General features: G+C 53.0%; 1 protein-coding gene across 2 annotated transcripts in view; it reads left to right on the forward strand.

Moving 5' to 3' along the window:
• The window catches only part of RRP12 (ribosomal RNA processing 12 homolog), a 33,304-nt gene that overhangs the window by 3,936 nt on the left and 5,125 nt on the right, over nt 1–24,243 (forward strand). Inside the window, exons 4-30 of one of the 2 annotated variants that reach the window (XM_045568730.1) lie at nt 1,093–1,169; nt 1,883–1,988; nt 2,189–2,305; nt 3,484–3,622; nt 3,733–3,860; nt 5,623–5,721; nt 6,373–6,464; nt 7,821–7,932; nt 8,133–8,230; nt 9,881–9,995; nt 10,985–11,127; nt 11,358–11,479; nt 14,263–14,327; nt 14,417–14,579; nt 15,142–15,296; nt 15,552–15,619; nt 16,170–16,263; nt 17,183–17,341; nt 17,475–17,555; nt 17,765–17,870; nt 18,038–18,145; nt 18,707–18,864; nt 20,225–20,316; nt 20,440–20,598; nt 20,717–20,892; nt 21,074–21,199; nt 22,783–22,832. In XM_045568730.1, coding sequence (XP_045424686.1) covers nt 1,093–1,169; nt 1,883–1,988; nt 2,189–2,305; nt 3,484–3,622; nt 3,733–3,860; nt 5,623–5,721; nt 6,373–6,464; nt 7,821–7,932; nt 8,133–8,230; nt 9,881–9,995; nt 10,985–11,127; nt 11,358–11,479; nt 14,263–14,327; nt 14,417–14,579; nt 15,142–15,296; nt 15,552–15,619; nt 16,170–16,263; nt 17,183–17,341; nt 17,475–17,555; nt 17,765–17,870; nt 18,038–18,145; nt 18,707–18,864; nt 20,225–20,316; nt 20,440–20,598; nt 20,717–20,892; nt 21,074–21,199; nt 22,783–22,832 — 3,108 coding nt within the window. The remainder of the gene's footprint in view (nt 1–1,092; nt 1,170–1,882; nt 1,989–2,188; nt 2,306–3,483; nt 3,623–3,732; nt 3,861–5,622; nt 5,722–6,372; nt 6,465–7,820; nt 7,933–8,132; nt 8,231–9,880; nt 9,996–10,984; nt 11,128–11,357; nt 11,480–14,262; nt 14,328–14,416; nt 14,580–15,141; nt 15,297–15,551; nt 15,620–16,169; nt 16,264–17,182; nt 17,342–17,474; nt 17,556–17,764; nt 17,871–18,037; nt 18,146–18,706; nt 18,865–20,224; nt 20,317–20,439; nt 20,599–20,716; nt 20,893–21,073; nt 21,200–22,782; nt 22,833–24,243) is intronic. The other variant, XR_006739283.1, reaches the window with a different exon arrangement.

Below are 24,243 nucleotides of genomic sequence, written 5' to 3' on the forward strand. Positions count from 1 at the left end.
CTGCAACCTTGAACTCCTAGGCTCCAGCGATCCTCCTGCCTCAGCCTCCCTTAGCTTGGACTACAGGCATGCACTACCACGCCCAGCTGATTTTTTCTATTTTTAATAGAGACAGAGTCTTGCTCTTGCTTAGGCTGGTCTCAAACTCCTGACCTCAAGCGATCCTCCCGCCTCAGCCTCCCAGAGTGCTAGAATTACAGACATGAGCCACCGTGCCTGGCCAAAAAATGATTTTTAAAGTGTGGTCTGGGGGTCTCCAAGACCCTTTTGTGGGGCTGGCTAGGTCAAAGTTATTTCCATAATTATACTTGAACATCATTTACTTTTTTACTCTCATAAGTATACCATAGAGTTTTCCAGAAGTTACATGATAATGTGATGACATTGTTTTGACAGCTGATAATAGAATTGTTTGTGTATTCTTGTGTTTTACTAATTGCTCAGTTTTAATTTTTAATATGGTAAACATTGATATAACCTACATAAACCTATTTGGGGGGAGTTCTCAATAATTGTTAAGGGCATAGACGTTTAGAACCACTGCTGTAGAACAGAGGTTGACAAACGTTGGCCCCGGGGACAAATCTGACCTATGGCCTATTTTTATACAGTCTCAGAGCTAAGAATAGTTATTACATTTTTAAAGGGTTGTTAAAACACACACAAAAAGAACAACATACAATAGACACTGTATGTGGTCTGTAAAGCTGAAAATATTTACTTTCTGGCCCTTTACCAAAAAGCTTGCCAACCTCTGCTCTAGAATACTGAAATAATTAGATGACAATATATGACATGATATATGTGCCAGGCAGTATTTTACATATTTTACATATATTAATTAAACCTCACAGCAACTTATAGGGTATATAGTATTATCCCTATTTTACAAAAGAAGAAACTGAGTCACGGGTTTATTTACTAGCCCAGTCACATAGTGGTTGAGCTTGGATTTGAACTTCTTATACCATGGCTCCTGGTCATAACTGCTCTGCAGGACACATGGTTCTCCACACCCCTTCTCTTTCCTCTTTGCCCATCATGATGTTTTATCTGTTTCTTCCATTCACACCCCCTGGATCTGGCCCGCAGATGACAACAATGGAAGCAGTGGAGTCCCCGGAGTCTCTGGCTGCCGTAGCTTACCTGCTGAACCTTGTCCTGAAGCGGTGAGTCCTGGCCCCTGTTTGAACCCTGAGTCTCTTTGTAGAGGGGAGAAGGGAGTGTGGACAGGAGAAATAGGATCAGGGAATTGTTTTTTAAAAAAGGTACTTGATTTTGTAAGATGAAAAAGTTCTTGAGATTGGTTGGACAACAGTGTGAATATACTTAACAATACTAGATGTATACTTAAAAAATGGTGATTAACATGGTAAATTTTATCTTATGTGTATTTTGCCACAATTAGAAATTTAAAAGTGAAATAAAAATTTTAAAAAGATACTTGTGTATCAGGTGGCATTCTACAGCAGTGGCATGACTTGGGCCCTGTTACATCAGGGAGTGGGAGTGTTGGCGCCTGGGGAGGGGTCAGCCCTGGGGCATGAGTGGGACAGGAGGAATGGGGTGGAATGTTGGCCCCAGGCTGTCTGGAGACCTGCAGCCGGGGGAGGTGGAGAGAAGATTGGTGTGAATTTGTGAGAGCCTGTCTTGTGGGTGGAACAGAGCGTGGGCAGTGGGGAAGGTGAGGGAGGCAGGCACTGGGGTGGAAAGCACCCTGAGCTGGCGTCAGGAAGGGTGGGCTCCCATCCTGCCTTTGTTGCTCAGTGGATGAGTGACTGGGCCACAGTGCCCCTGCCTCTGTCCAGCTTCCTCCTTTGTACCACAAGGGGCTGCTCTCAGAGGCCCCTCTGGGGTGACCGTCTCTGTTTTCTCTCCACAGTGTTCCCAGCCCTGTGCTCATTAAGAAGTTCTCTGATACCTCCAAAGCCTTCATGGATATCATGTCAGCCCAGGCCAGCAGCGGCTCCACCTCTGTCCTCCGATGGGTTAGTGCGTGGGGCTTAGTTTCCCTCCGGGAGTCTTCCAGAGCCCATGTGATTTGGTTAAAGCTTGGATGCTCCCCTGGGAGGGATTTAGCACTCAGGATCCTTGGATAGATTCCTTTGGGATTTTCTGGAGAACCTGAGCTCGTTTTCCTTCTGAATGAGGCTGGTGGAGCTGAGGGACTCTGACTTTCTTCTTCAAGGTTCTCTCTTGCCTGGCCACCCTTCTGCGGAAGCAAGACCTGGACGCCTGGGGCTACCCTGTGACCCTCCAGGTGTACCACGGGCTGCTGAGCTTCACCGTGCACACCAAGCCCAAGGTGAGATGGCTAGGTCCCCAGACAATGGTGTGGAGGAGTGGCAAAGCTACCCCTCGTCCCCAGCCCAGACAGGGCTAGCCTGTTTGAGTGGCCTTGGGGAGGTTGTCCTGAGTGCTGGGGTCTTGCCCAAGGTTCTGCTTTCTGCCTCAGGCCTCATCTGCTTAGATCTAGAAAGTGAAGGACACTTTTCTCCGGGATGGTGTTCGCTGTCAGGCCCTTCTGAATCTCTGGCCCTCTGGCGCCACATAAGTCAGTGACGTGTTTACACATGAGTCTCCCGACATGGCTGTTTACCTTGACAGGGAGGGTTGCACAGTTGGGGGAGGAGGGCTTTGGAGTCGCACAGACCTGAGTTGGGTCCTGGACTCATGCTTGTGGTGTGACCTTGAGCAAGTTACTTAATCTGTTGAGCCTCAGCTTCCTAACTGTAAAATGGGGATAATATTAATACCAACCTTGCTATAGGCTGTGGGGAGACTCTAGTGTTCCTCTCAGGCCTGGTGCTATGTGGGGGCTCCTTACTCTGTTTCCTCCAGAAATGTAGGGCAGCAAACGTGCAATGACAGTAACAGTCACAGAACCACAGCGTTAGCACTGTCATCCCGGATAGTCTCATGCCTCCTTCCCTGTGTGTCCACGTGATCTTTTCCTCGCCTTCTTCAAGTGTCTGCTGAAATGTCACTTCACTGGAGTGACACTTTCTTGACTGCCCTGTGAAAAGTAACAGCCCCTGCTTACTTGTCTACGCAGTCCTTTTTACCTGCTGGTGTGTATTTGATTGTTTTCTGCCTCCCAAGTAGAATGTGAGCTGTCTGCTCTGTTCACTGCCGGCTTGCCGGCTTGCCAGTGCTTCGAGCAGTGCCTGGCTTGGTGGACACTCAGTATTTGCCAGATGATAGATGAATCAATAAATCCCTATTTTAAAGATGAGGACACTGAAACTCAGAGTTTAAGCAGTTGGGCTGGCTCAAGGCAGTTCGGTGAGTTGGTAGTACAGCAGGGGTTTGAGCAGAAAAGTTTGTCTTGCCTCACAGCCCAGGATTCTATACACGTGAAGGCCCAGGCATCACGTTGAGTATATCTGTTCAGTCAAAGCTTGTTGGCAGCTGATGGTGCCAAACACCCAAGGTGCTGGTTGAATGCTGACCTGGCCTTGTTCCGCTCTCCTTGCCCCTCAGATCCGGAAGGCTGCCCAGCATGGAGTGTGCTCAGTCCTCAAGGGCAGTGAATTCATGTTTGGTGAAAAGGCCCCTGCCCATCATCCTGCTGCTATGTCTACCGCCAAGTTCTGTATCCAGGAGATTGAGAAATCTGGAGGTGGGGAAGCCAGGTTGAGGGCGGGTAGATGGGAGGTGGTGGCCGGCAGAGAAGGACAGGGCCAGCTGCAGAGAGTGGGCTGGTGTCTCAACTCCCCTTCTGTCTGCCAGGTTCCAAGGAGGCCACCACCACGCTGCACATGCTGACGCTCCTGAAGGACCTGCTGCCCTGCTTCCCAGAAGGCCTGGTGAAGAGCTGCAGTGAGACTCTCCTCAGGGTCATGACCTTGAGCCATGTGGTGAGCTCAGGCCCAAGAGCTGGAGGAAGGGGGCCCCACGGTGGTGGCATTTAGGGAACTCACTGGTTAGACAAAAAGTGGGGCCTGGGGTCTCCCTGCCTCAACCCTGCTCTGAGGCTAAAACAGAGGACACCAGGTCATCCACGGTGTTGGGATAGGCTGGGCCATTTCAGAGTCCTGTCCAGTTGGAAGCTGACCTCAGACATTAGGACAGACTGAGGTTGGCTCTGTGATGAACTGGTAACCCCTCCCCTCGAGCTCTCTCTACTCTATACCATATTTTTTTTACTCTATACCATATTTTTTTACTTGCTCAGTAATAAATCTGTATAGCAGCTTTAAAGATACGTTAAAAATGATCCCCTGTATTTCTGCCGTCCTAGCACAATTCTGTAAGTCTTTATACAGCTGGCCCTCCATATCCATGGGTTCTGCATCCGTGGATTCAACCAAACTTGGATTGAAAATATTTGAGGAAAAAATAGTTGGTCACATCTGTACTGAACATATACAGACTTTTTTGTGTGTCATTATTCCCTAAACAACATAGTATAACAGCTATTGACATTGTAATAGGCGTTAGAAGTAGTCTAGACATGATTTAAAGTATACAGGAGGATGTGCGCAAGTTATATACAAATACTCTGCAATTTTATATAAGGGACTTGTACCCGGGCATGGTGGCCTGAGCCTGTAGTCCCATTTACTCAAGAGTGAGGCAGGAGGATCACCTGAGCCCAGGAGTTAGGGTTAGGGTTAGGGTCGTCCAGCCTGGCAACATAGTGAGAACTTGTCTCTAAAAAATAAATAAATACAAATTTTAAAAAATATATAAGGGACTTGAGTACCAGTGGATTTTGCCGTCCATGGGAGGGTCTCAGAACCAATCCCCCACTAGTGTCAAAGGCCCTGTATGTTCTCTTGTAGTGTTTACTCTTGTACATATTTTTAAATTGGATTATATAAATAATGTGATTATTATTTAAAAGGAAAAAAAATTTAGAAGTATAAAAGTAAAAATCTCCTTCCCTCCAAATCCCATTTCCTAAGGTAAACAGTGTAAATGACTTACTGTGTATCTTTTCAAACATTTTCTCTTTGGATAGACAAACATTAAAAAATACATAGAAATGCAGCTGTAGTTACAGTATATGGACCGTTTGTAGCCTGCTTTCTTGGCCATTATGTCAAAAAACATTTTGTTTATGTTTGTCTTTTAAGTCATTTAAAGTTTTTTCAGGGCCGGGCGCGGTGGCTCACGCCTGTAATCCTAGCTCTGGGAGGCCGAGGCGGGTGGATTGCTCGAGGTCAGGAGTTCGAGACCAGCCTGAGCAAGAGCGAGACCCTGTCTCTACTAAAAATAGAAAGAAATTATCTGGCCAACTAAAATATATATATAGAAAAAATTAGCCGGGCATGGTGGCGCATGCCTGTAGTCCCAGCTACTCGGGAGGCTGAGGCAGTAGGATCGCTGAAACCCAGGAGTTTGAGGTTGCTGTGAGCTAGCCTGACGCCACGGTACTCACTCTAGCCCAGGCAACAGAGTGAGACTCTGTCTCAAAAAAAAGAAAAAAAAAGTTTTTTCAGTGACTGCTATGTCTTACTGAAGTGATAGTCCCCAGAGTTTCTGGGTGTTGGGGGCATGTTTTCAGATTTGGGGGTCCTTAGTTCCCTTCAAGCCCACTGGGTGGAGTGGGAGGTCAGGGGTCCAGAGCAGCAGTGGGCTGTGCAAGTCTCCTCTAAGCCTGTGTGTCTCCTCCAGCTGGTGACAGCCTGTGCCATGCAGGCCTTTCACAGCCTCTTCCACGCCAAGCCCAGCCTGAGCACCCTGTCGGCAGAGCTCAACGCTCAGATCATCACGGTGAGGCCTGACTGTCAGGGGAGGGACATTATTGGGGAAGAGGCTTGAGTGGCTGTGCTGGGGGTGCCGGCCCTGCTACCTGTCTGCAGAGTGCAATTGAATGGGCTCCGCTGCCTGAGTGGAGGAGGCCAGTGGACAGACAGGCAGAAAGGAGACCAGCTATCAAAGTGACATCAGTGGTCCTGGAAGATGGGCCCTGACTCTTGACCTAGTTAGCTTTAATAAATGATTTCAGCATGGCTTTGTGTTCACAGACACCTTGGGCAGGGTGCTCAGCCTTAGAGATCTCTGGCTGGATTTTGGGAGGGGGAGCATAAACCCCCCAAAATTGCTTGCAAAATGTATGTGTGCACCCGTGTATTTTTTCAGAGAAAGGCTCTGGCTTTTGTCAGACTCACAAAGGGGTGTGTGGCCCATTGTGCCCCACTACTCCTAGGGGCTGTTCTCCTAAAGAATCAGAACTAGGGGAGATTCACGGAGCAGGGAAAGGCGGGAGCTGGGAAAGCCAAGGGAGCTGTGAGCTCCAGGGTCTCCCGCATGGGCCTATCACTGGGACATTGCTGATGTCCTGCGGGTGGGAAGGGGTCATGGTTGTTGGGGCTGCTGACCACACTTGCTCAGTCACCTGTTTACTCCCTGTCCCCCTTCTAGGCCTTGTACGACTACGTTCCCAGTGAGAATGATTTACAACCCCTGCTGGCCTGGCTTAAGGTCATGGAGAAAGCCCATGTCAACCTGGTCAGGTAGGGACCAGGTGGAGGGGTGTCACAGAGCCTTAGGCCAGGCTACCTGCCCTGCGATGCAGAAGGGAGGGACTGAGCCGGAAGCTGGAGGGGCTGATCAGCTTCCTGCGGACAGGGACTGGCGGCATCCCCGTGGCGAGTGTGCTGCAGGCAGCTATTATTTTCCTGAGGCCCAGGGTAGGATAGCATAGCCCGTTTTAGCCAGTTTGATTCTGATTCCTTTCCTGCCAGAGCGTTTACCAGCTAGCTGTGAGGAGCAGCAAGGCAGGCTGCGAGTACCGCGCTCCAGCTTGAGGCCCGAGTTTGACTCTGATTCTTCTCTCTCCCTGGCTGCGTTATCCTGTGCACTTGGCTTCCTTGCCAGAGGACATCCGCTTTCCGAGGCCCCACTCTGCCCCCACCTGGGTTAATGGGTCCCTTCTCTGCCTTTCATAGTCTTCGTGAACCTAGTTTATGCTTCGTGTGTCTGTGTATATTTAGGATCGGGGCCCGGCCACTTAATAGTAATTCCATGTTTCCAGAATAAGAAAGAGAAGAAAATGAGTATACGGTAGTCAGTTGGTTACTTGCATGCGGGCAGGGCCCTGTGGCTCCGCCATGCTGGGTCTGTCTTCCCACAGCTGAGGGGCTCCCACGTTCTGCTCTGACCCCAAGTACATGCTGAGTCAACCTAAATGTCCTGCAGGGGAGTAGTTAAGCATAAACAGTAAAATGCCATGCCACCGTTAGAAATAGTTGAAGTAGATGTGTATATGCTAATATGGAAAGAACTCTAAGATAGTTTGAGAAAAAGCAAGGTAGAGACAGCAGGTGTGGTGTGATTAGTTGTGTTTGTGTACTCTGGAACCAGATTGCCAGTGTGTGAAGCCTGAGCCCACTACACCAAGCTGTGTGGCCTCAGCCGAGTTACTTGACTTCTCTGTGTCTGTTTCCTCATCTATAAAATAGGAGTTGTAATAGGACTTACCTCATTAGTTGTAAGGTTTAAATGAATTAATGTATGTTGTTGTATCAATGGTTGGTGTATGATGTGTTATATAAATGTTAGCAATTGTTGTTAATTGTGTATGTTTATGTTAATATATGCATAAAAACTTCTGAGAAATTCATCTAAGGGTTTGGCTGGAGGAGGGGTGTGTTAAGGAAGGCATGCCGTTCATATTACACCCTGAAGACATGTTTGAATTTTTTACTACGTGTAGTTATTACTTGAATGACAGTAGCTTTTTTAAATCACCCACCAGAAGGGCCCTATAGAGCCGTGCAGACCAGTGATTGTTTTCGGATCTGGGCCATCTGAGAGCTGAATCCCCAAGGCTCAGGGGCAGGTTCCACAGAAACCATTTGTGCTCACAGGTTGCAGCGGGACCTGGGGCTGGGCCACCTCCCTCGCTTCTTTGGAACTGCGATGACCTGCCTCCTCTCCCCGCACGTGCAGGTGGTGACAGCTGCCACCCAGAGCCTCAAGGTACTGCAGCTTCAGCTGAGGAGTAGAGAGCACAGGAGGTTCTGTGGGCTGCCTGTCTCTGCCAGCACTCAGTCCCGGGGAGGAGGTTCTCACAGTGGGAGATAAGCCTTTGAGAAGCTTTAGGAAGCATTCGCGTGGGAGGGATGAGTGGTCTTAGGGGGCTGCCTTGTGCCCAGATAGTCTGTGGCCTCTTTCTGCAGGAGATCCTGAAAGAATGTGTGGCTCCCCACATGGCCGACATTGGCTCCATCACCTCCTCGGCCTCAGGCCCTGCCCAGTCCATTGCCAAGATGTTCAGGTGAGAATATGGTGTCTGCGTTAGGAGGGGATGAGGGGCACCTTGTATAAAGTTCTGGGTAATGGCTGGGTGTGGTGGCTCACACCTATAGTCCAGCACTTTGGGAGGCTAAAGCGGGAGGATGATTTGAGGCCAGGAGTTTGAGATCAGCCTGGGCAACGAAGCGAGATGCTGTCTCTACAAAAAAAAAAAATTAGCTGGGTGTAGTGGTGCGCACCTGTAGTCCCAGCTACTCGGGAGGCTGAGGCGGGAGGATTGCTGGAGCCCAGGAGTTTGCAGTTACAGTGAGTTATGACTGTGCCACTGCACTGTAGCGTGAGTAACAGAAAGACCCTGTCTCAAAAAAGAAATTTCTGTGTAATGACAAGTGCTTTACTTTTCACTTACTGTGGGCCATGCCTCCAGTGCCAGGCGCTTTGTGGGATTTTAGGCGCCTACTGGACATTGCCAGAGCAGCTACTGCAGATTCAAGCACCTACCACATTTCAGGAGCACATACGGCAAGAGAGGTGCCATGGTGTGGTGCTTAAGAGTGTGGACTCTGGAGCCCACTGGGTTTGAATCCAGCTCTATGGCTTATAACCTCCAGTTATCTGGAGCAAGTTCTTCTACCTCTCTACCTCAGCATCCTCATTAGTTAAAGGTGAACAGCAGAGAGGTGAGGATTAAATGAAGTAATACATCTGAAGTTGTCAGAAAAACAGTTACGCATTCAATAAATATAAACTACTAGTAAGCCCTGAGTGCTAGGAGACAGGTGCTAACCCCATTTTGCAGATGGGAAAGCTGAGGTTACCCAACTAGTGGCAGCCTGACCACAGTCTGCTCTCCCATTCATGTGCTGTGCTGCTGTCCACACCTGCAAGAGGGACCATTCACAGACACGGCCACTGTCCACCTTCACACTCCCAGCAGGGCAGTGAGGAACCTCAGAACAACAAGCACCCCTGAGTTATCCTGGGAAAGGGGCTGGGATCCTTGGTATTTCCTCTGGGTGTGTCTACACAGCTCCAAGGTGTGCTGCTTTGGTTACTGTTCCTCATGGGGAAATAGGCCTCTTTCCTGTGGCTACATCTGGGATGAAGTTTCAGGAAGACTCAAGAAGTAGAACTACCCCCACCCCGCTCCACCTCACCCCTTCCCTAGTTTGCCTCCCATTGGCCATTCTTGCCTAGAAACTCCAGGGGGCTCTGCTTCTTTGGGAGACGGAGTAGACCAAGGTGTGCACAGCCTGGGAGGTGCCAGAGCTCTTCTTCTGCCCAGGCCACGTGTTCCTACCCTTTCCTCCAACCTGAGGTCAGATGGAGAAGGCATGGGGCAGTGATAGCACACGGGCTCTGGAGACCCAGTGTGGTTACTAGTGGAGTGACCCTGGCAGGTTATTTAATCTCTCTTTGCCTCAGTTTCCCCATCTGAAGATGGGATAGATAATGACTTCACAGGTTTCTTTAAGCATTAGATTATGTAAATTAAACTGTTAGCCTAAGGAGCAGTGTGGATACTTCATAAATGGTAGTTCTCTTCCTTTGCCTTTCCTGGGGCCCCACCCCTGCTGGCCAGCTGGGGTCTGCAGCTCGTGGTGCGGGCTGCTGGCTTTTCCCCATGGGGCACAAGGTGGTGTGGCCCTGACTGTGCCTGCTCACTTGGCAGGGCAGCGGAGGAGGGCCTGATGTACAAATTCCACGCAGCGTGGAGCTCAGTGTTGCAGCTGTTACGTGTCTTCTTTGAGGTGTGTGGGAGGCAGGCCCATCCTGTGATGAAGAAGGTGAGTTGGGCATGGTGCTTGGCCCTTGGACTGGGGGCTCCTGCAGTAGGCATGTGTCTCTGTTACCTCTGCACGCCTCACCCCTGCCCTGACGGTGCTGTAGCAGGTGCCAGGTACAGGGTCTCCTGGAAGGTGACTAGGCCAATGTGGGAGGGCCAGAAAGAGGGCTGGGAGGTGCCCCCTGCTACTGCCTGGTCACCAGTCGTTGCTGAAATTAATGCTTTTGGAACTTAGGGAGCCTGGTGAGTCTCCCTTATCCCCACCCCTTTTAATTTTTAATTCTCTAAATTTCCTATATTGATGTTTTAAACAGCCCAGGGAGGTTAGTCCAGTGCAGAGTAAACCACTTAAGGATCAGGGGTCACCCAGGGATCCTGAGCAGACCCCAGCTCTGGGAGAGGGTGGGCACCTGAGGACAGGCCCCTCATCAGCAGGTGGAGTAGCTCCTAGCCTCTGGGGCCTTCCTCACTGACTCTCTCCTGTTGTGTGTTGGAGAAAAGGGCCACACCAGGAGGGCAGAGTGTCTCTTGAGAGGCCTGGCCTGGGCCCTAATAGATGAGGTCAGCCCACTCAGCTTCCTACAGGAGGCCAGGCAGGTCTGTGGGAAGGGAGGCTGGCGGGGGTCTGGGGGGCCGTGGGGAACTGGAATGTGCAGCTCTGTCTGCTCAGTGCCTGCTAATTTGCTGATTGTCACATGTGGGTCTGCCTTTGCCAGACCATCCCATTTAAGATAAATTGGAAATCTACATTTATATGAAATTTACCGTTTTTCACATGTTGTTAAATGAAACAATTTTGTGAAATCCTGGGCCTTAGGGAGGGTGTAAACATGGTAAGTTAGCTGGGTTGTCAGTTTGTGCCCTCTGGTGTAGCACTTGACCTGGGCCCAGAATCCTGACCTCATCCTTTTGGAGACCGGCCTGGTCTCAGGCATGGGTCTCTCCTCTTGAGCTGGTCTTGATGTGTGACCTCTCACCTCTTTGCTCCAGTGCCTCCAGTCCCTGTGTGACCTGCGCCTCTCCCCTCATTTCCCCCACACGGCAGCTCTGGACCAGGCAGTGGGGGCTGCGGTGACCAGCATGGGGCCCGAGGTGGTATTACAAGCAGTACCTTTGGAAATCGATGGCTCTGAGTAAGTGTGACCCTGGGTGGCTTGCCTACGAACCCCAGGAGAGCCTGATGGCTTGTTTTTCTGGAAGAACAAGGAGGAGAAGACTAAAGTCTCTGTGGGCTATGCAGGTGTCAGCAGGAGGGCTGGAGGAGGGCCCTGCTGCTCCTCAGCTCAGCAGGGCTGTGCTGCTGGGTACGCTGCCCTCCAGCTGTCACCTCTTCCTCACTGGGCTCTTCCCTGCCTCCTCCCAGAGAGACTCTGGATTTCCCGAGGAGCTGGCTGCTGCCCGTCATCCGGGACCATGTCCAGGAAACTCGACTTGGCTTCTTCACCACCTACTTCTTGCCCCTGGCCAACACCTTAAAGAGCAGAGGTATGGGACCCTTGCCTGTGTGCAACCCTGGGCGCCCCCAGTCCTGGAGCTGACGGGGTCTGGAAAGGCTCTGAGTCCAACACAGCCAGCCTTCAGGACATGTGGCAGCATCCCTCCACTAAGCAGGTGTGGTGGCCAGCCAGTGCTCAAGTACCCTTCTCAGGGGGCTCTCCCAGCCCTCTGCTCCAAGGCATGGCCACATGTCACCTCCCTGTGACAGAGCTCTGCCCCGTTGTGCAGACCTGGGCCCTCCTGTGTGGAGCCTCCACCGCTGGGGTCTTGTTCTTTCCCTTTGGAGCATAAAGAACAGCTGTGGCCCTTCCTCCCCGTGAGAGTCCTTGAGATAGACTTTTATACACCTGTAGGTGTATTGTGTGTATACACACGTGTGCATGTGCACACACCCACACACGGTGTGTACACACACAGGTGCACCATGTGGTGTTTCAGTCAGCGATGGTGGTCCTGTGAGATTATAATACCATATTTTTACTGTCCCTTCTCTTTGTTTAGATAGGCAAATACTTACCATTGTGTTAAACAGCTGCCTGCAGTATTCAGTACAGTAACATGCTGTATGGGTTTGTGGCCTAGGAGCAGTAGGCTTCACCACACGGCCTAGGTGTGTAGGAGGCTACACTATCTAGGTTTGTTCGAGTGCACGCTGATGTTCACACATGACAAAATCGCCTAACGACACATTTCTCAGAACACATCGCCGTCATTAAAGCGACACATGACCATATAATTTATATTTTTATATATGTATTACATTTTGAAAATATGGGCATTCTTAGGTATTTGAAGGTGATTATTACCCACTGAGATGCTCTTTCCTCAGGCTGCGTATCCTCAGGCCCTCCCCTCTCCCTTGAGGCACAGGTTTTATCCCTTCAGGAGCTCGGCCTTCCCTCTCTGTTTACACACACGTCCTGTGTTAAGCAGACTCAAGCCTGCATGAGGGACAGGCAGAGCCCTGGCTCTCATGTTGTGGCCTGGTGATGACTCCCGGAACTTCTGTTTTCATTGGATGTTGAGGATCTAGGGCAGGGTTGGTAAACTATCTCACCCACTGCCTGTTTTTGTAAGTAAAGTTTTACTGGAATACAGCTACATTCATTCTTTCACATATTGTCTGTTATACTACTTTTTAATGACAGAGTTAAGTAGTTATGACAGAAATCATATGGTCTGCAAAGCTTAAGATACTGGCCCTTTACAGAATAATTTTGCTGTCCCCAGTCTAGGGCAGTGGTTCTCTATAGGGGGTGATTTTGCTGCCTTGGGGGCATTTGGCAATGCCCAAGACATGTCTGGTTGTGACATTTGGGGAAGGGGTGCTCTGGTATCTAGTGGGTAGAGGCTCAGGGATGCTGTTAAACACCCTACAGTGCACAGAACAGACCTACACCACAAAGAATTATCTAGCCAAAAATGTCCATAGTGTCAAGATTGAGAAACACTGCTCTAGGGTCGGGTTTCCTGATTTCAAACATTGTCTTGTAGAATATACAGGAAGTGTTTAACGAAGAAAGTAAAAACCATTCAATCTCTCCACCCAGAAATAATTACTACAATTTTAATGTATTTTCCTCTCCATTTTTTTCTGTGTGTAAAAAGAATATTATATTTTTACTCAATTGGAATTACAGTTCATGTATGAGTAACTTGACTTAAAGTTTTTTCCCTGATATTTAAAAAAAAACATTTTCTTCTATATACAATAGAAATATAGGCCCATCAAAGAAAGTACAGATGAACCCCTAAAACAGGGGTCGTTAACATTACCTGTAAGCCCTGGCATGGTTCTCAAGGTTCCATTGTGCACTCTCATTGTCCTGCCAGTACTTCACGTAGGTGTCTGTCCTGAGGAAATAATTAGATAAGTACACACCAATTTATGTTCCCAACAGTGTGATTTATACTAGCGAAGTATCAGACACTACCCAAATGTCCCTCGGTAGGGTTCTGGTTAAATCAGTTAGGGTAAAGCCCCAGTCTGAATACGGCGTAGTTGTTAGAAAGAAAGAGGCCGTGAGGTAGGGATGGGCAAGTTGAGTAGATGGTGACTTTTGAATCCCAGCTCAGCCACTCCAAATCTGGTGAGTTGGGGCAAGTTCGCTTAGTTTCCCAGGGTCTTCCTCTCGTCTGCAGAAGGGGTGGGATGATTGTGCTATGGGGAGCAAATGAAATAATCACATAAAGTGCACTTCACATGGCCTGCCACACAGTGTTTCAGTAAATGTTACCACCTTTATTCATCGTTAAGTACACAATGGTACAGAACAATATATGTATAGTACAGTTCTGTTTATGTTTTAAAAAGTGCATTGTTTAAACAAGTATAAGAAACTGGGTGTGGTGGTGCACACCTGTAGTCCCAGCTACTCAGGAGGCTGAGGCAGGAAGATCACTTGAGCCCAGGAGTTTGAGGCTTCAGTGAGCTATGATATGCCACTGCACTCCAACCTGGGTGACAGAGTGAGACCTCATTTCTTAAAACAAAAAAAATTATAATAAAAAAATAAAGAAGTATAAGAATGAAGTCACAAGAAACAGGCCATCCTGTGGGAGTGAGATCATGGAGAGACATCTGCTTTCTGTTTTCTATAGGTCTATTTCAGCTTTTTAGAATCAACAGTTATTATTGTTGAATTTATGGGGAGGGGAAATCACCCATATTCCTGTCCTCATCATTGGGCTCTTAGTTTGACTTTGATGAAGTGAGGCCATTTGGCCAGGAGGGTGCCAGGGTCACACTGTGTCCTTGTCTCATGCTCCAGCAATGGACCTGGCCCAGGCAGGCAGGACAGTGGAGTCCAAGATCTACGACACGCTCCAGTGGCAGGTAAGGGTCAGGTGTGGGGTGTGGGTAGGAGAGTGCAGTGGCACCGGTTGCTGGGTGTCACTCCCCTTTATCTTCTCCTCCATCCCCAGATCTGGACTCTCCTGCCTGGGTTCTGCACGAGGCCCACGGACGTGGCCACTTCCTTCAAAGGGCTGGCACGGACGCTGGGCATGGCCATCAGTGAGCGCCCAGACCTGAGGGTCACCGTGTGCCAGGCCCTGCGTACCCTCATCACCAAGGGCTGTGAGGCAGGTGGGTGTGTGCTCTGGGCCCTGGGGGTGGGGAGTGGGGAGAGGATGACCCAGGTGCCCAGGCCCTACCCACTGTCTACTATGCTCCCTGCCAGGCAGAGCCGCAGAAACTAGCCTCTGTGGCGCATCCTTTGCTGCCTCAGCTGGGGACCTGAGGAGTTAGTAGGGACTGAAGACCACCCCTTCTCTCTCCCCTTTACTCCCACTGTGCTGACAGCATTGCAGATGGGCTCAGTCAGCGTCGGAGGCTTCATTTTGCGGCTGGCTCTTTGCTGGCCCCCAGGATAGGAGCCACAGAGGAGCACGGACCGCTGTGGCACTTTTTTCCTCCCTGCCCTGGCCCCAGCCCCTCCTGTCACAGATATGCCCCAAATTCATGGGTTCCACATCCTGCCACGGTGTCCCCTAAGAGAAGGCCTCCCGGCTACAGTGCTCCAGCAGCCATTGAGGCAGGGTCACCTCCTGTCCCTTTTTGTTGTCTTTTTGTTTGTTTGTTTGTTTTACTCACCACTACACTAATGAGGGTCTTGTCCCTTTAATATAAACTTTGGTCCTCCTGACAGAGTCTGACTGTGCCGAAGTGAGCCGCTTTGCCAAGAACTTTCTGCCCATCCTCTTCAACCTGTACGGGCAACCTGTTGCAGCTGGGGACACTCCAACCCCTCGCCGGGCTGTGTTGGAAACCATCAAAACGTACCTCACCATAACCGAGTGTCAGGTAGCTGCTGGAGGGAGGGAGGAGAGGACTGCTCTCAGGTGGCCGGAGTGTCGGCGGGGGCCCTGCCTACCAGGGCTCACTTGGGTCTCCGCCACCTGTAGAGCAGGACCACATACCAGCGGTTGTGGCTAAGGCTGGGCTGGAGGCTTCTGAATGGTGGGGAGGCTGTTCTGGGAGCTGCTGCTGTTGTTGCTCTGTATTTCTCTCCTCAACAACACCCTCCCGCCCTCCTTCTCATCCCCTTGGTGCTGCCAGCTGGTGAATGGTTTCCTGGAGAAAGCTAGTGAGAAGGTGCTTGACCCTGCCAGCTCCGACTTCACTAGGTAACGTGCTCACAGCTTGCCCACGGGGGCTGGCGGGGGCCTCACCAGAAGCCCTGTGGATTCACTCTGGAGTTATTGGGGAAAGTCTTGATAGTGACTGTCTCTCCGGGAGAGGCCTAACTAGTTCCTCCTTCCTGGAGAGGCCTTTGAGCCTGCTAGGGAGGAATGAGGACCCAGGAGACACACTGCCCCGGGTCAAGTCCCAGCTTCATCACTTACGGGCTGTGTGACTTTGCACAGGTTACTTACCCACTCTGGCTCTGAGTCCTCATCTGCAAAACGGGAATGGTAGTAGTACCTGCACCAGGGTGCTGTGAGGGCTGAAGGAGTTGGCACAGGTGAAACACCTGCAACAGGGCCTGGTACACCATGGCTGCTTGCTGAGGTGCTCGGCTATAGTTACTGTCACATGCTCCTTCGAGGCCCCTTGTCCTCACCTTGTCTCCCACCTCCCCGTACCCAGTAGACATAAGAACACGGATAGTCCGGGCCCTTCTCCTGGGCTCTGGGTTTCCCTCAAGCCCCTGTTTGGTCTCCTGCCCCTGAGCAGATTGTCTGTCCTGGACCTGGTCGTGGCCTTGGCTCCTCATGCTGACGAAGCTGCCATCAGCAAGCTCTACTCCACCATGCGGCCCTACCTAGAGGTGAGCCTCCGAGGCTGGAGCCCCACCCAGCCATGCCTGGGGGAGACGGGTGGGGGAGATGGGGCTCCTGGGAAGGTGGGGACTCTCTCCCCTTCTTCCCTTGCCACTGCCCACGATGAGGTCCCTGTCTGCTTTCTCCTGCAGTGGCTTCTCCTTATACCCTGTCTAGCCCATCTGTCACATGGGTGCCAAAGTGACTAAAATACACAGCTGTGCTCAGGCCTGAGCTGCTGAGGTGTCTGTTGTAGGACCAAGGCCATGCTGCTGCTCCCGGTTCCCTCACTAGGCCCTCCCTACGCTAAGGGTCCCAGATATTACAGGCTTGGTCTGTGCCTGCACGTGTCAGCTTCTCCACTTGAAATGCTCGCCACTGTGGCTAGCAACTGTGCAGAGCTCAGCTCAGCAGGGGCCCCTGACAGCTGGCACAGTTTCACAGCAGTTACTACCAGTGTGAGAAGTGCTCTAGGTGGGACATGCAGGTGCACACCGTAGTCCAGGGCAGGGCCACCTCACCTCAGGAAAGGTGCCTTGGGTGTAGCAATTAAGAGCTACTTTGGCATAGCAAGGAATCAGGCACAGAAGGAGAGAAGACCTCCGCTAGGCAGATCAGTAGGTGCTCAGGCTGTGGTGTGCGCCAGGCGCTGTGAGCTCAGGCCGCTGGAGTGTGTGGCGCTTGATGGGTCGGAGGGCTGGGCTGGCTTCACGTCCTGCAGCACTCCCCGCCCCTGTTCCTGGACAGGAGCTAGCCACTCGCTGTCCAGATTCCTGAGCCCCAGGTGGGCAGGCTGGCTTCTGCTCTGAAGCCCACCAGTGCTTGCCGCAGTTCACAGTGGGTGCTCTGATGCTCTGAATGGCATTGGATGGGAGTGAAGCCCCAGCCCCTTCCTCACCTGTCCCTGTCCACCATGCACCCTCCCAGAGCAAGGCCCACGGGGTACAGAAGAAGGCCTACCGAGTGTTGGAGGAGGTGTGTGCCAGCCCCCAGGGCCCTGGGGCCCGCTTCGTGCAGAGCCACCTGGAAGACCTGAAGAAGACCCTGCTGGACTCGCTGCGGAGCACATCCTCGCCCGCCAAGAGGGTGAGGGCCCTGGGGCCACCTGCTCTGCCAGGGGAGGCCAGGCAACTCCAGGAAAGGAGCCTCTACTCCAGTAGAGGATTAGGGGCATGGGGGTAACACTGAGGGGTCCTGACTGTTAGCCCCCTGCCCGCAGCCCCGCTTGAAGTGCCTCATACATATTGTGAAGAAGCTCTCAGCTGAGCACGAGGAGTTCATCGCTGCCCTCGTCCCGGAGGTGAGGGGGGTATGTGTGTTTTAGGGGGGGTCCCTGGAGTGTGGCTCCCAAGTGCATGTCAGGATCCAGGGAAGGGATTCATGGGGCTGGGGGTTGGCATGATTCACTGCCTGGGCACGTGGGTGCCCTTCCCTGCCCCTTCTGCCTCAGGGCCCAACCCCAGCTAGGCCAGCTCTGGGAGTGTGTGCTAATGGGGCTGTCTTGGCCAGGTGATCCTGTGCACCAAGGAGGTGTCGGTGGGTGCACGAAATAACGCTTTTGCCCTGCTTGTGGAGATGGGCTGCGCTTTCCTGCGGTTTGACTCGAACCAGGAAGGTGAGGCCCTGGTGATGTAGGCTGGGGGTGGACGCTCTCTCAAGCTGGGGGGAGTCCCCCTCAAAGCATCCTCAAAGAAAAGGGGGAGGGAGCTCCCTGCCCTGGCCCTGGGTCCCCCTCCCTGGCGGGCCCTGTCCTGGTTGACCTGCCCTGGTCTCTGCCCCCAGAGGCCCTGCAGCGCTACCTCGTCCTGATCTACCCTGGCCTCGTGGGCCCAGTGACCATGGTCAGCTGCAGCATCCTGGCCCTGACCCACCTCCTTTTCGAGTTTAAAGGTAAATGCTTATTTCCTTCAAGGCCTGGGAAGCCCTCACAGTTGGCAAATGCCCAAAAGGTCAGGACAGGGTGGCTGTGGGAACTGGGGAAAGGTGCCAGAAGGGAGGAAGAAGAGCCAGCACCCCACCCAGCCTGCCCCTGTCTCCCTTCCTGCAGGGCTGTGCTCGGGTGCCCTCCTCACACCACCCCCACCCACGGTGCAGCTGTGCGGTCCAGCTGCCCTGCGTCCCACTGCAGAGTGGTTGAGAGGAGGGCGCCCTGGTTTTAGTCCTAGTCCTGCTTCTTGGCAACCTCACCAGACCTTGAGCAACTTTATTGACCTCTTGGAACCTCAGTTTCTTGCTAAAATGGGGGAGAGAAATAGCACCTACCTCCGGGGTGGCTAAAGGAGCAAAGGCCACTCTGCGGAACCACGCTGGGCACATAAAAAGGCTCCCAGTGGCAGCTCCTACTGACATGTGACCTGGCAGGGCAGTTGGCAGCTGCTGCTTCCCCATGGAGGGGTCTTGGTTCTGGGTGGGGTTCGGGTGTCTGGGACCGTGGCCCCCTTGCTGCCCTAGGTCTGATGGGGACCAGCACGGTGGAACAGCTGCTGGAGAACGTGTGCCTGCTCCTGGCCTCCCGCACCCGCGACGTGGTCAAGTCTGCACTGGGCTTCATCAAGGTGGCAGTGGTTGTCATGGACGTGGTACACTTGGCCAAGCACGTACAGCTGGTGGTGAGTGCCCCCGTGCCCCACAGTGGGCAGCAGGCTGGCCTCTGAGCTGCCAGCATGGGCCCGGTGGGTGGGCTTCAAGTCCAGCAAGTCTCACTTTTTTTTTTTAGCCAGAAGGTTATCAAGGAGCCCTGGAAGGGACCCGTAGGGGAATGCCAACCCAGTGGGGGCTAGGAGCAGGCTCGGTGCCCAGGCTGCCTCTTATCACCCCCAAAGCCCTCCATGGAAACAAGAGTTCTGCAGGGCAAAGACAAGTGGGCAAGGCCACCCCTCATGGTACAGGTGGGGAAACTGAGGCCAGAGATTTCCAAGGTGATGGTGCTAGTCAGTAGCAGCCCTGGGACAGACCCCAAGGCTTGGGACTCAGGCTCTGGGCTCTCCCCCTGCGGGGCCCCTCACCTTGCCTTCCCCCTTGCTGCATTTTGACCTTCCTAGTTTGAGGAGGTTCCTCTGAACACCCCCAGCTGGGCTGCAGAAGGGTCTGAAGAACCCCTTGGCATTGAGTCCCTGGCCACCTCCTGTCCAAGGGGAGCCTAACCTAGGCTTGCTGCAGGCTGGGACAGTCCTCTGAGCCCCCTGCACTGCTGGGTTGAGTCACATCAGGCCTCCAGGTCCCCCTTGCATATCTTCTTCGGGTCTGGCTTTGGGTTCAAGACAGGAGGGGCTGATGATGGGCATCAGCAGGTGCTGCCCCTGCCCACCAGGGCCTGCAGCCTAGCGGGGGTCCAGAGACGGGGAGGATGGCGAGAGCAGTGACTTTTGTGGGGCTGTGAGAACGTAGAGAAGTCCTTCAAAGGGTGGTTGGGCCCCCTCAGCCCCCTTGGGAGGCACTTGCAGATAAGATCTGCCACCCACACACAGAACCCAGCCCGGCCGGGTGGAGGCTTGAGAAGAGTTGAGCCAGAGAGTGATGCAGTGCGACAGGAGGGATGTGTGGGACCAAGACTGGTGGTGTTGGCGGCAAAGTGGGAGCCATGGGATTAGGTAGACCTGGGCTGAGCTCGTGCCTCTGTGGCCACTTGGCAGCCACTTAACCCTCTGCCTCAGTTTCCTCATCTGTAAATTTTGGATGATAGTATGTATCTCATTGGGTTATTCTAAGGATCCAGTGAAAGCATGTATGTAGAGTGCCATGCACTGTTCAGAAGACTAACGCTGTCATCTTGATAGGGTGCATTGTGTCCTGAAGGAGGCTTTGTGGGAAAGATGGGGGCTGCCCAGATCATAGGAGCACGACTGGACCAAGGGCAGCTCTGATCCTCCCCCTTAGCTGGGTGGTCCTGTGCCCCTGGTCTGGACAGCCGTGAGAGGGACGGGGTGGAAGGCTTGCCCTCCACCTAAAACCCCAGTGCTCTGCCGACAGATGGAAGCCATCGGGAAGCTTTCAGACGACATGCGGCGGCACTTCCGCATGAAGCTCCGGAACCTGTTCACCAAGTTCATCCGCAAGTTCGGGTCTGTGTGCTGCACACGGGCGGGGGTGGAGCTGGTGAGGAGCTGAGTGTTTCCAGTGGCTCCTCCGACCTCTGGGCAGTGCTCTCTGGCCAGGGCCTCTCACCAGCCCTTTGCCACCCTCAGGTTTGACCTGGTGAAGGGGCTGCTGCCGCAGGAGTACCACAAAGTCCTGGTAAACATCCGGAAAGCTGAGTCCCGGGCCAAGCGGCACCGTGCCTTGAGCCAGGCTGACGTGGAGGAGGAGGACGAGGAGGAGGAGCCTGCCCAGGGCAAAGGTGACAGGTAAGACCATGGGAGGGCCCTGGGGTCCCGGTCTCCCCAACTCAAAGCCTGCCCAGGCAGTGCGCCATTGACCCCTGACTCACAGGAGTGCTCTGACGTGGGGCTTCTCTGTCCTTAGCATCGAAGAGATTTTGGCTGACTCGGAGGATGAGGAGGACAGTGAGAAGGAGGAAAGAAGCCGGGGCAAGGAGCAGCGGAAGCTGGCTCGGCAGAGGAGCCGGGCGTGGCTGAAGGAGGGTGGTGGCGATGAGCCCCTCAACTTCTTGGATCCCAAGGTGGCCCAGCGAGTCCTAGGTAAGCCTTGGTGCCAGGTTCTCGGGTGGTGGGTAGAGGGTGGCTTTTGTGGCAGGTCTGTGGGCAGGATCTGGGAAGCACCCATTTGGGGGCCCAGAGCCAGGCATGCTGGTCACGGTGAGGGTGTGAATTGGGTTGGGACTGGCCTTCCCCCTCCTCATGCCAAACTCTGCCACCCCAGCCACACAGCCTGGGCCCAGCCAGGGCAGGAAGAAGGACCATGGCTTCAAAGTGAGCGCTGATGGCCGGCTGATCATAAAGGAGGAGGAAGACAGCAACAAGATGGAGGAAGAGGAAGGTGCTAAAGGTGCGTCCCTGCCCGTCCTGGGAATGTGGCTGCTCCTGGCCCCGGGCCTGGGCTGCACCTCTTTCATTCATTTATTCACTGCCGTGTTCACTTACTCATCGTACATGAGAAGCTTCTACCTAAGGGAACTTTCTCAAACTTTTCGAGTTCCTCATACTTTTTGACCACATTAGGAAATCTTTTTGGAGTCCACTTACTCAAGGCTTCTGGGGCATGGCTCCGGAAAAATATAAAAAATTTTAAAAAAAGGAGAAAAGAAATCTTTTATGTTGCAACCGAGCCATTTATACAGTATATATAAATCAGGGGAGCTTTCAGAAACGGTACTTCCCCTCACCACGTGTGATGCACGTTGTTAGTCCTTTGTTGTTTCTTCTCCTTCCTTCCTCTCTTTTCCTTTCCTCCTCATCCTCTTTTTTTTTTTCTAATGTGAACTTGGCTGAGGCCCCGAAGCTCCTTTAGAGGCAGAAAGAGCCAGACTGAAACCCTCCCAACTTCCCAGTTCCAGCATCTCTTGTCCCAGAGTCCCTAATGCTTGACATCGTAAGAGTCCTGTTTAGTATTTCTTGGTCCCTCTCTGCATACCCATCCACTAAAGGAGAAACACCCAGGTCTCCTAAAACACACCTGTGTCCCTTGTGTTGATTTCCACTGCAAGGAACTGGGGGGCCGGAGCTCCTCCTAGCTGGCCTGCTGCTCCTCTTGCCCTGACTCACCAGCCGCGTGCCTGTGGGTACCCACTCGTCCTCTCCGTGCCTCTGTGTCCTCACTCGAAACGGGTGTGATACCGACAGCTACTGCACAGTGGTGTGCAGGTGAAACAGCGTGACATGTGCATAGCACATGAACATGCTTGGTGTAAATGTGACCATCACTGTTTCCTCATCTGGTCTCTGCGCCCCTCTCGCCCCCTTACACTCTCCCATCTGCCTCGGTGTGCAGGTGTTCCTGGGGCTGAGAATGCCCCTCCCCTCTCCTCCTGCCTTTCCCAACCCTCCCCACTCTTTGGGTCCCAGCTCCAGTCCTTTGTAGCTTTTGCTCGGCACCTCAGCCCGGAGCCTCCTTCCCCCAAAACTACTGTCAAGCCCGGGGCTGCCCAGTCCTGAGCACTTGGCCGCGTGCTGTCTTTGTTCTCTTTGGGTTGTTGGTTGACTTTGCCTGAGTTTCTCTTCCCCCCAGCTGGTCTGTTTCATGCTGCTTCATCTCCCCACACGGTGCCAGCACATGTGGGGGGACAGGTTTTAAGCAGGAGAATGCAGCAGTCCTGGCACAGCGGGGCTGGGGGAGTGCCTGACACCCCGGGAAACCTGGGGCTTTCTTCTAGTCTCAAAAAAGCCATATTCACCTCACAAGTGGGGTCACCACTTCCCTGTGAGGCCATCGTCCCTGGGGCCTACGATAAGGGGAAAGGGACAGGGTTCCCGGGTCTCGTCTCACAGAAAGAACACAAGGGTCTGGGTGGGGCAGTTTCTGGGGCTGGAGTTGGCGCCCCCTGAGCCTGGTGAGCGAGGAGGAGGCAGAAGGACGGGTGGGCTTTCGAGGGGCTCCCAGGGTGCTGATAGGCCTCTCTCCTTTGGCTCCAGGTGAGGATGAGGAGGTGGCTGACCTGATGGAAGACGTGGGCGTCAGGAGTGTGAGTAGTCCCGCGGATAGAGGCCAGGGCCTCACACCTAAGCCTGGGACCTGAAACTTCTCATCCGCCCCCGCACACAGACATCGCTCCTGCCCTGCTTCCCGAGTGCTCGCGGCTCCTCGCATGCGCACGGCAGGCAGCCCAGAGGGTCGTGGGTGTGTGTGCGGGAGTGGGTGGGATGGCTGACCCCCTGTGGGGCTGGGGGTGGGGGCTTAGGTGCCCCTGAAGTACCCATTGGCCTTCAGTGTTGGGCTGGTTGTCCAGTGGAAGGAAAGAGGAGGCAAAGCCCTAGTCCCCCCCCCCCCCGAGGGCGTATGCTGTGCGGGCTGCACAGGCAGCCGCTGGCCTGTGTGTTCCTGCACACAGTGGGGCATCACATGGAGGAGCATACACTGTGTGCCAGACACTATTCTAAGGGCCACATCACCTCCTAATCTTCACAGAAGATAGGGACTCTGTCATCACTATGTTGGAGGAGAGTACAGAAGGTAGGCAGCCTGCCCAAGGTCACAGGGTTTATTGGATGCAAAGCAGGGATTTGAACCCTGGTCTTCCAGTCTCCTGGGCCCAGGAATTTAACCCCTTTGCCACAATTACCCCTCTTGGCCTGGCAGCGCTGCCTGCTGGGATGGAACGCAGACTCTCACCTGCGCCCGCCTGAATCAGCAAGGGTGCAGTGGGCCCAGCCCAGCAGCAGAGACCTGCCGTTCACAAGCCCAGTGAGCAGCACTTCTGGGGCATCCTGCAGCAGTTTCCTCCCAGCCCAGGCAGCCTTCCTGGACATCACCCCTAGGCGAGAGGTGCCTAGGTTGGGGTTTAGGAGATTAGAGGGGAAGAGGCTCTGGTGTTCCATCTTGGCTTCAGACTAACCTTTTGAAGCCTCAGTTCCTAATCTGTAAAATGAGGCTCTAAGTAGACCATCTTGTGAGTTACTGGGACAGTTTGATAAGACTGGGCATATCAAGTGTGTTAGCACAGAGCCCGATACTGCCCCGACCTCCTGTTTTCCTAAGTGCCATATCTGTGACTGTTTGCCCCTGTTCTTACCAGGTGCCCATCTGCCCACCATGGCCCAAGGAGCTACTTTGTCATTAGGGCATTATGACAGTGCTGAATTTCACTGGATGAAAACTGGACATAAAAGAGAGAGTCTGGGGTCAGAGGGTGCCTGAGGATCTCGGAGGTCCTACCCCCACACAGGAAGGCTCTCGGGGATGCCCTTGAGGAATAGTAGTGTTGCCTCTGCTTGAAAGCCCTGGTGACCCCCGCTGTCCCAGCAGCCCGCTCCAGGGTGGGACTGCTCCACCTACAGGGAGCCCCTCCTCCTTGGAAGTGTGCCCTCCATGAAGCTACAGCCCATCTCCAGTTACAAGTGACAGCAGTAGTCTGCTGGACACGTGTGTCTCCAGAA

The sequence above is a fragment of the Lemur catta genome, chromosome 14 (genome assembly GCF_020740605.2).
Source record: "Lemur catta isolate mLemCat1 chromosome 14, mLemCat1.pri, whole genome shotgun sequence".
Classification (NCBI taxonomy): domain Eukaryota; kingdom Metazoa; phylum Chordata; class Mammalia; order Primates; family Lemuridae; genus Lemur; species Lemur catta.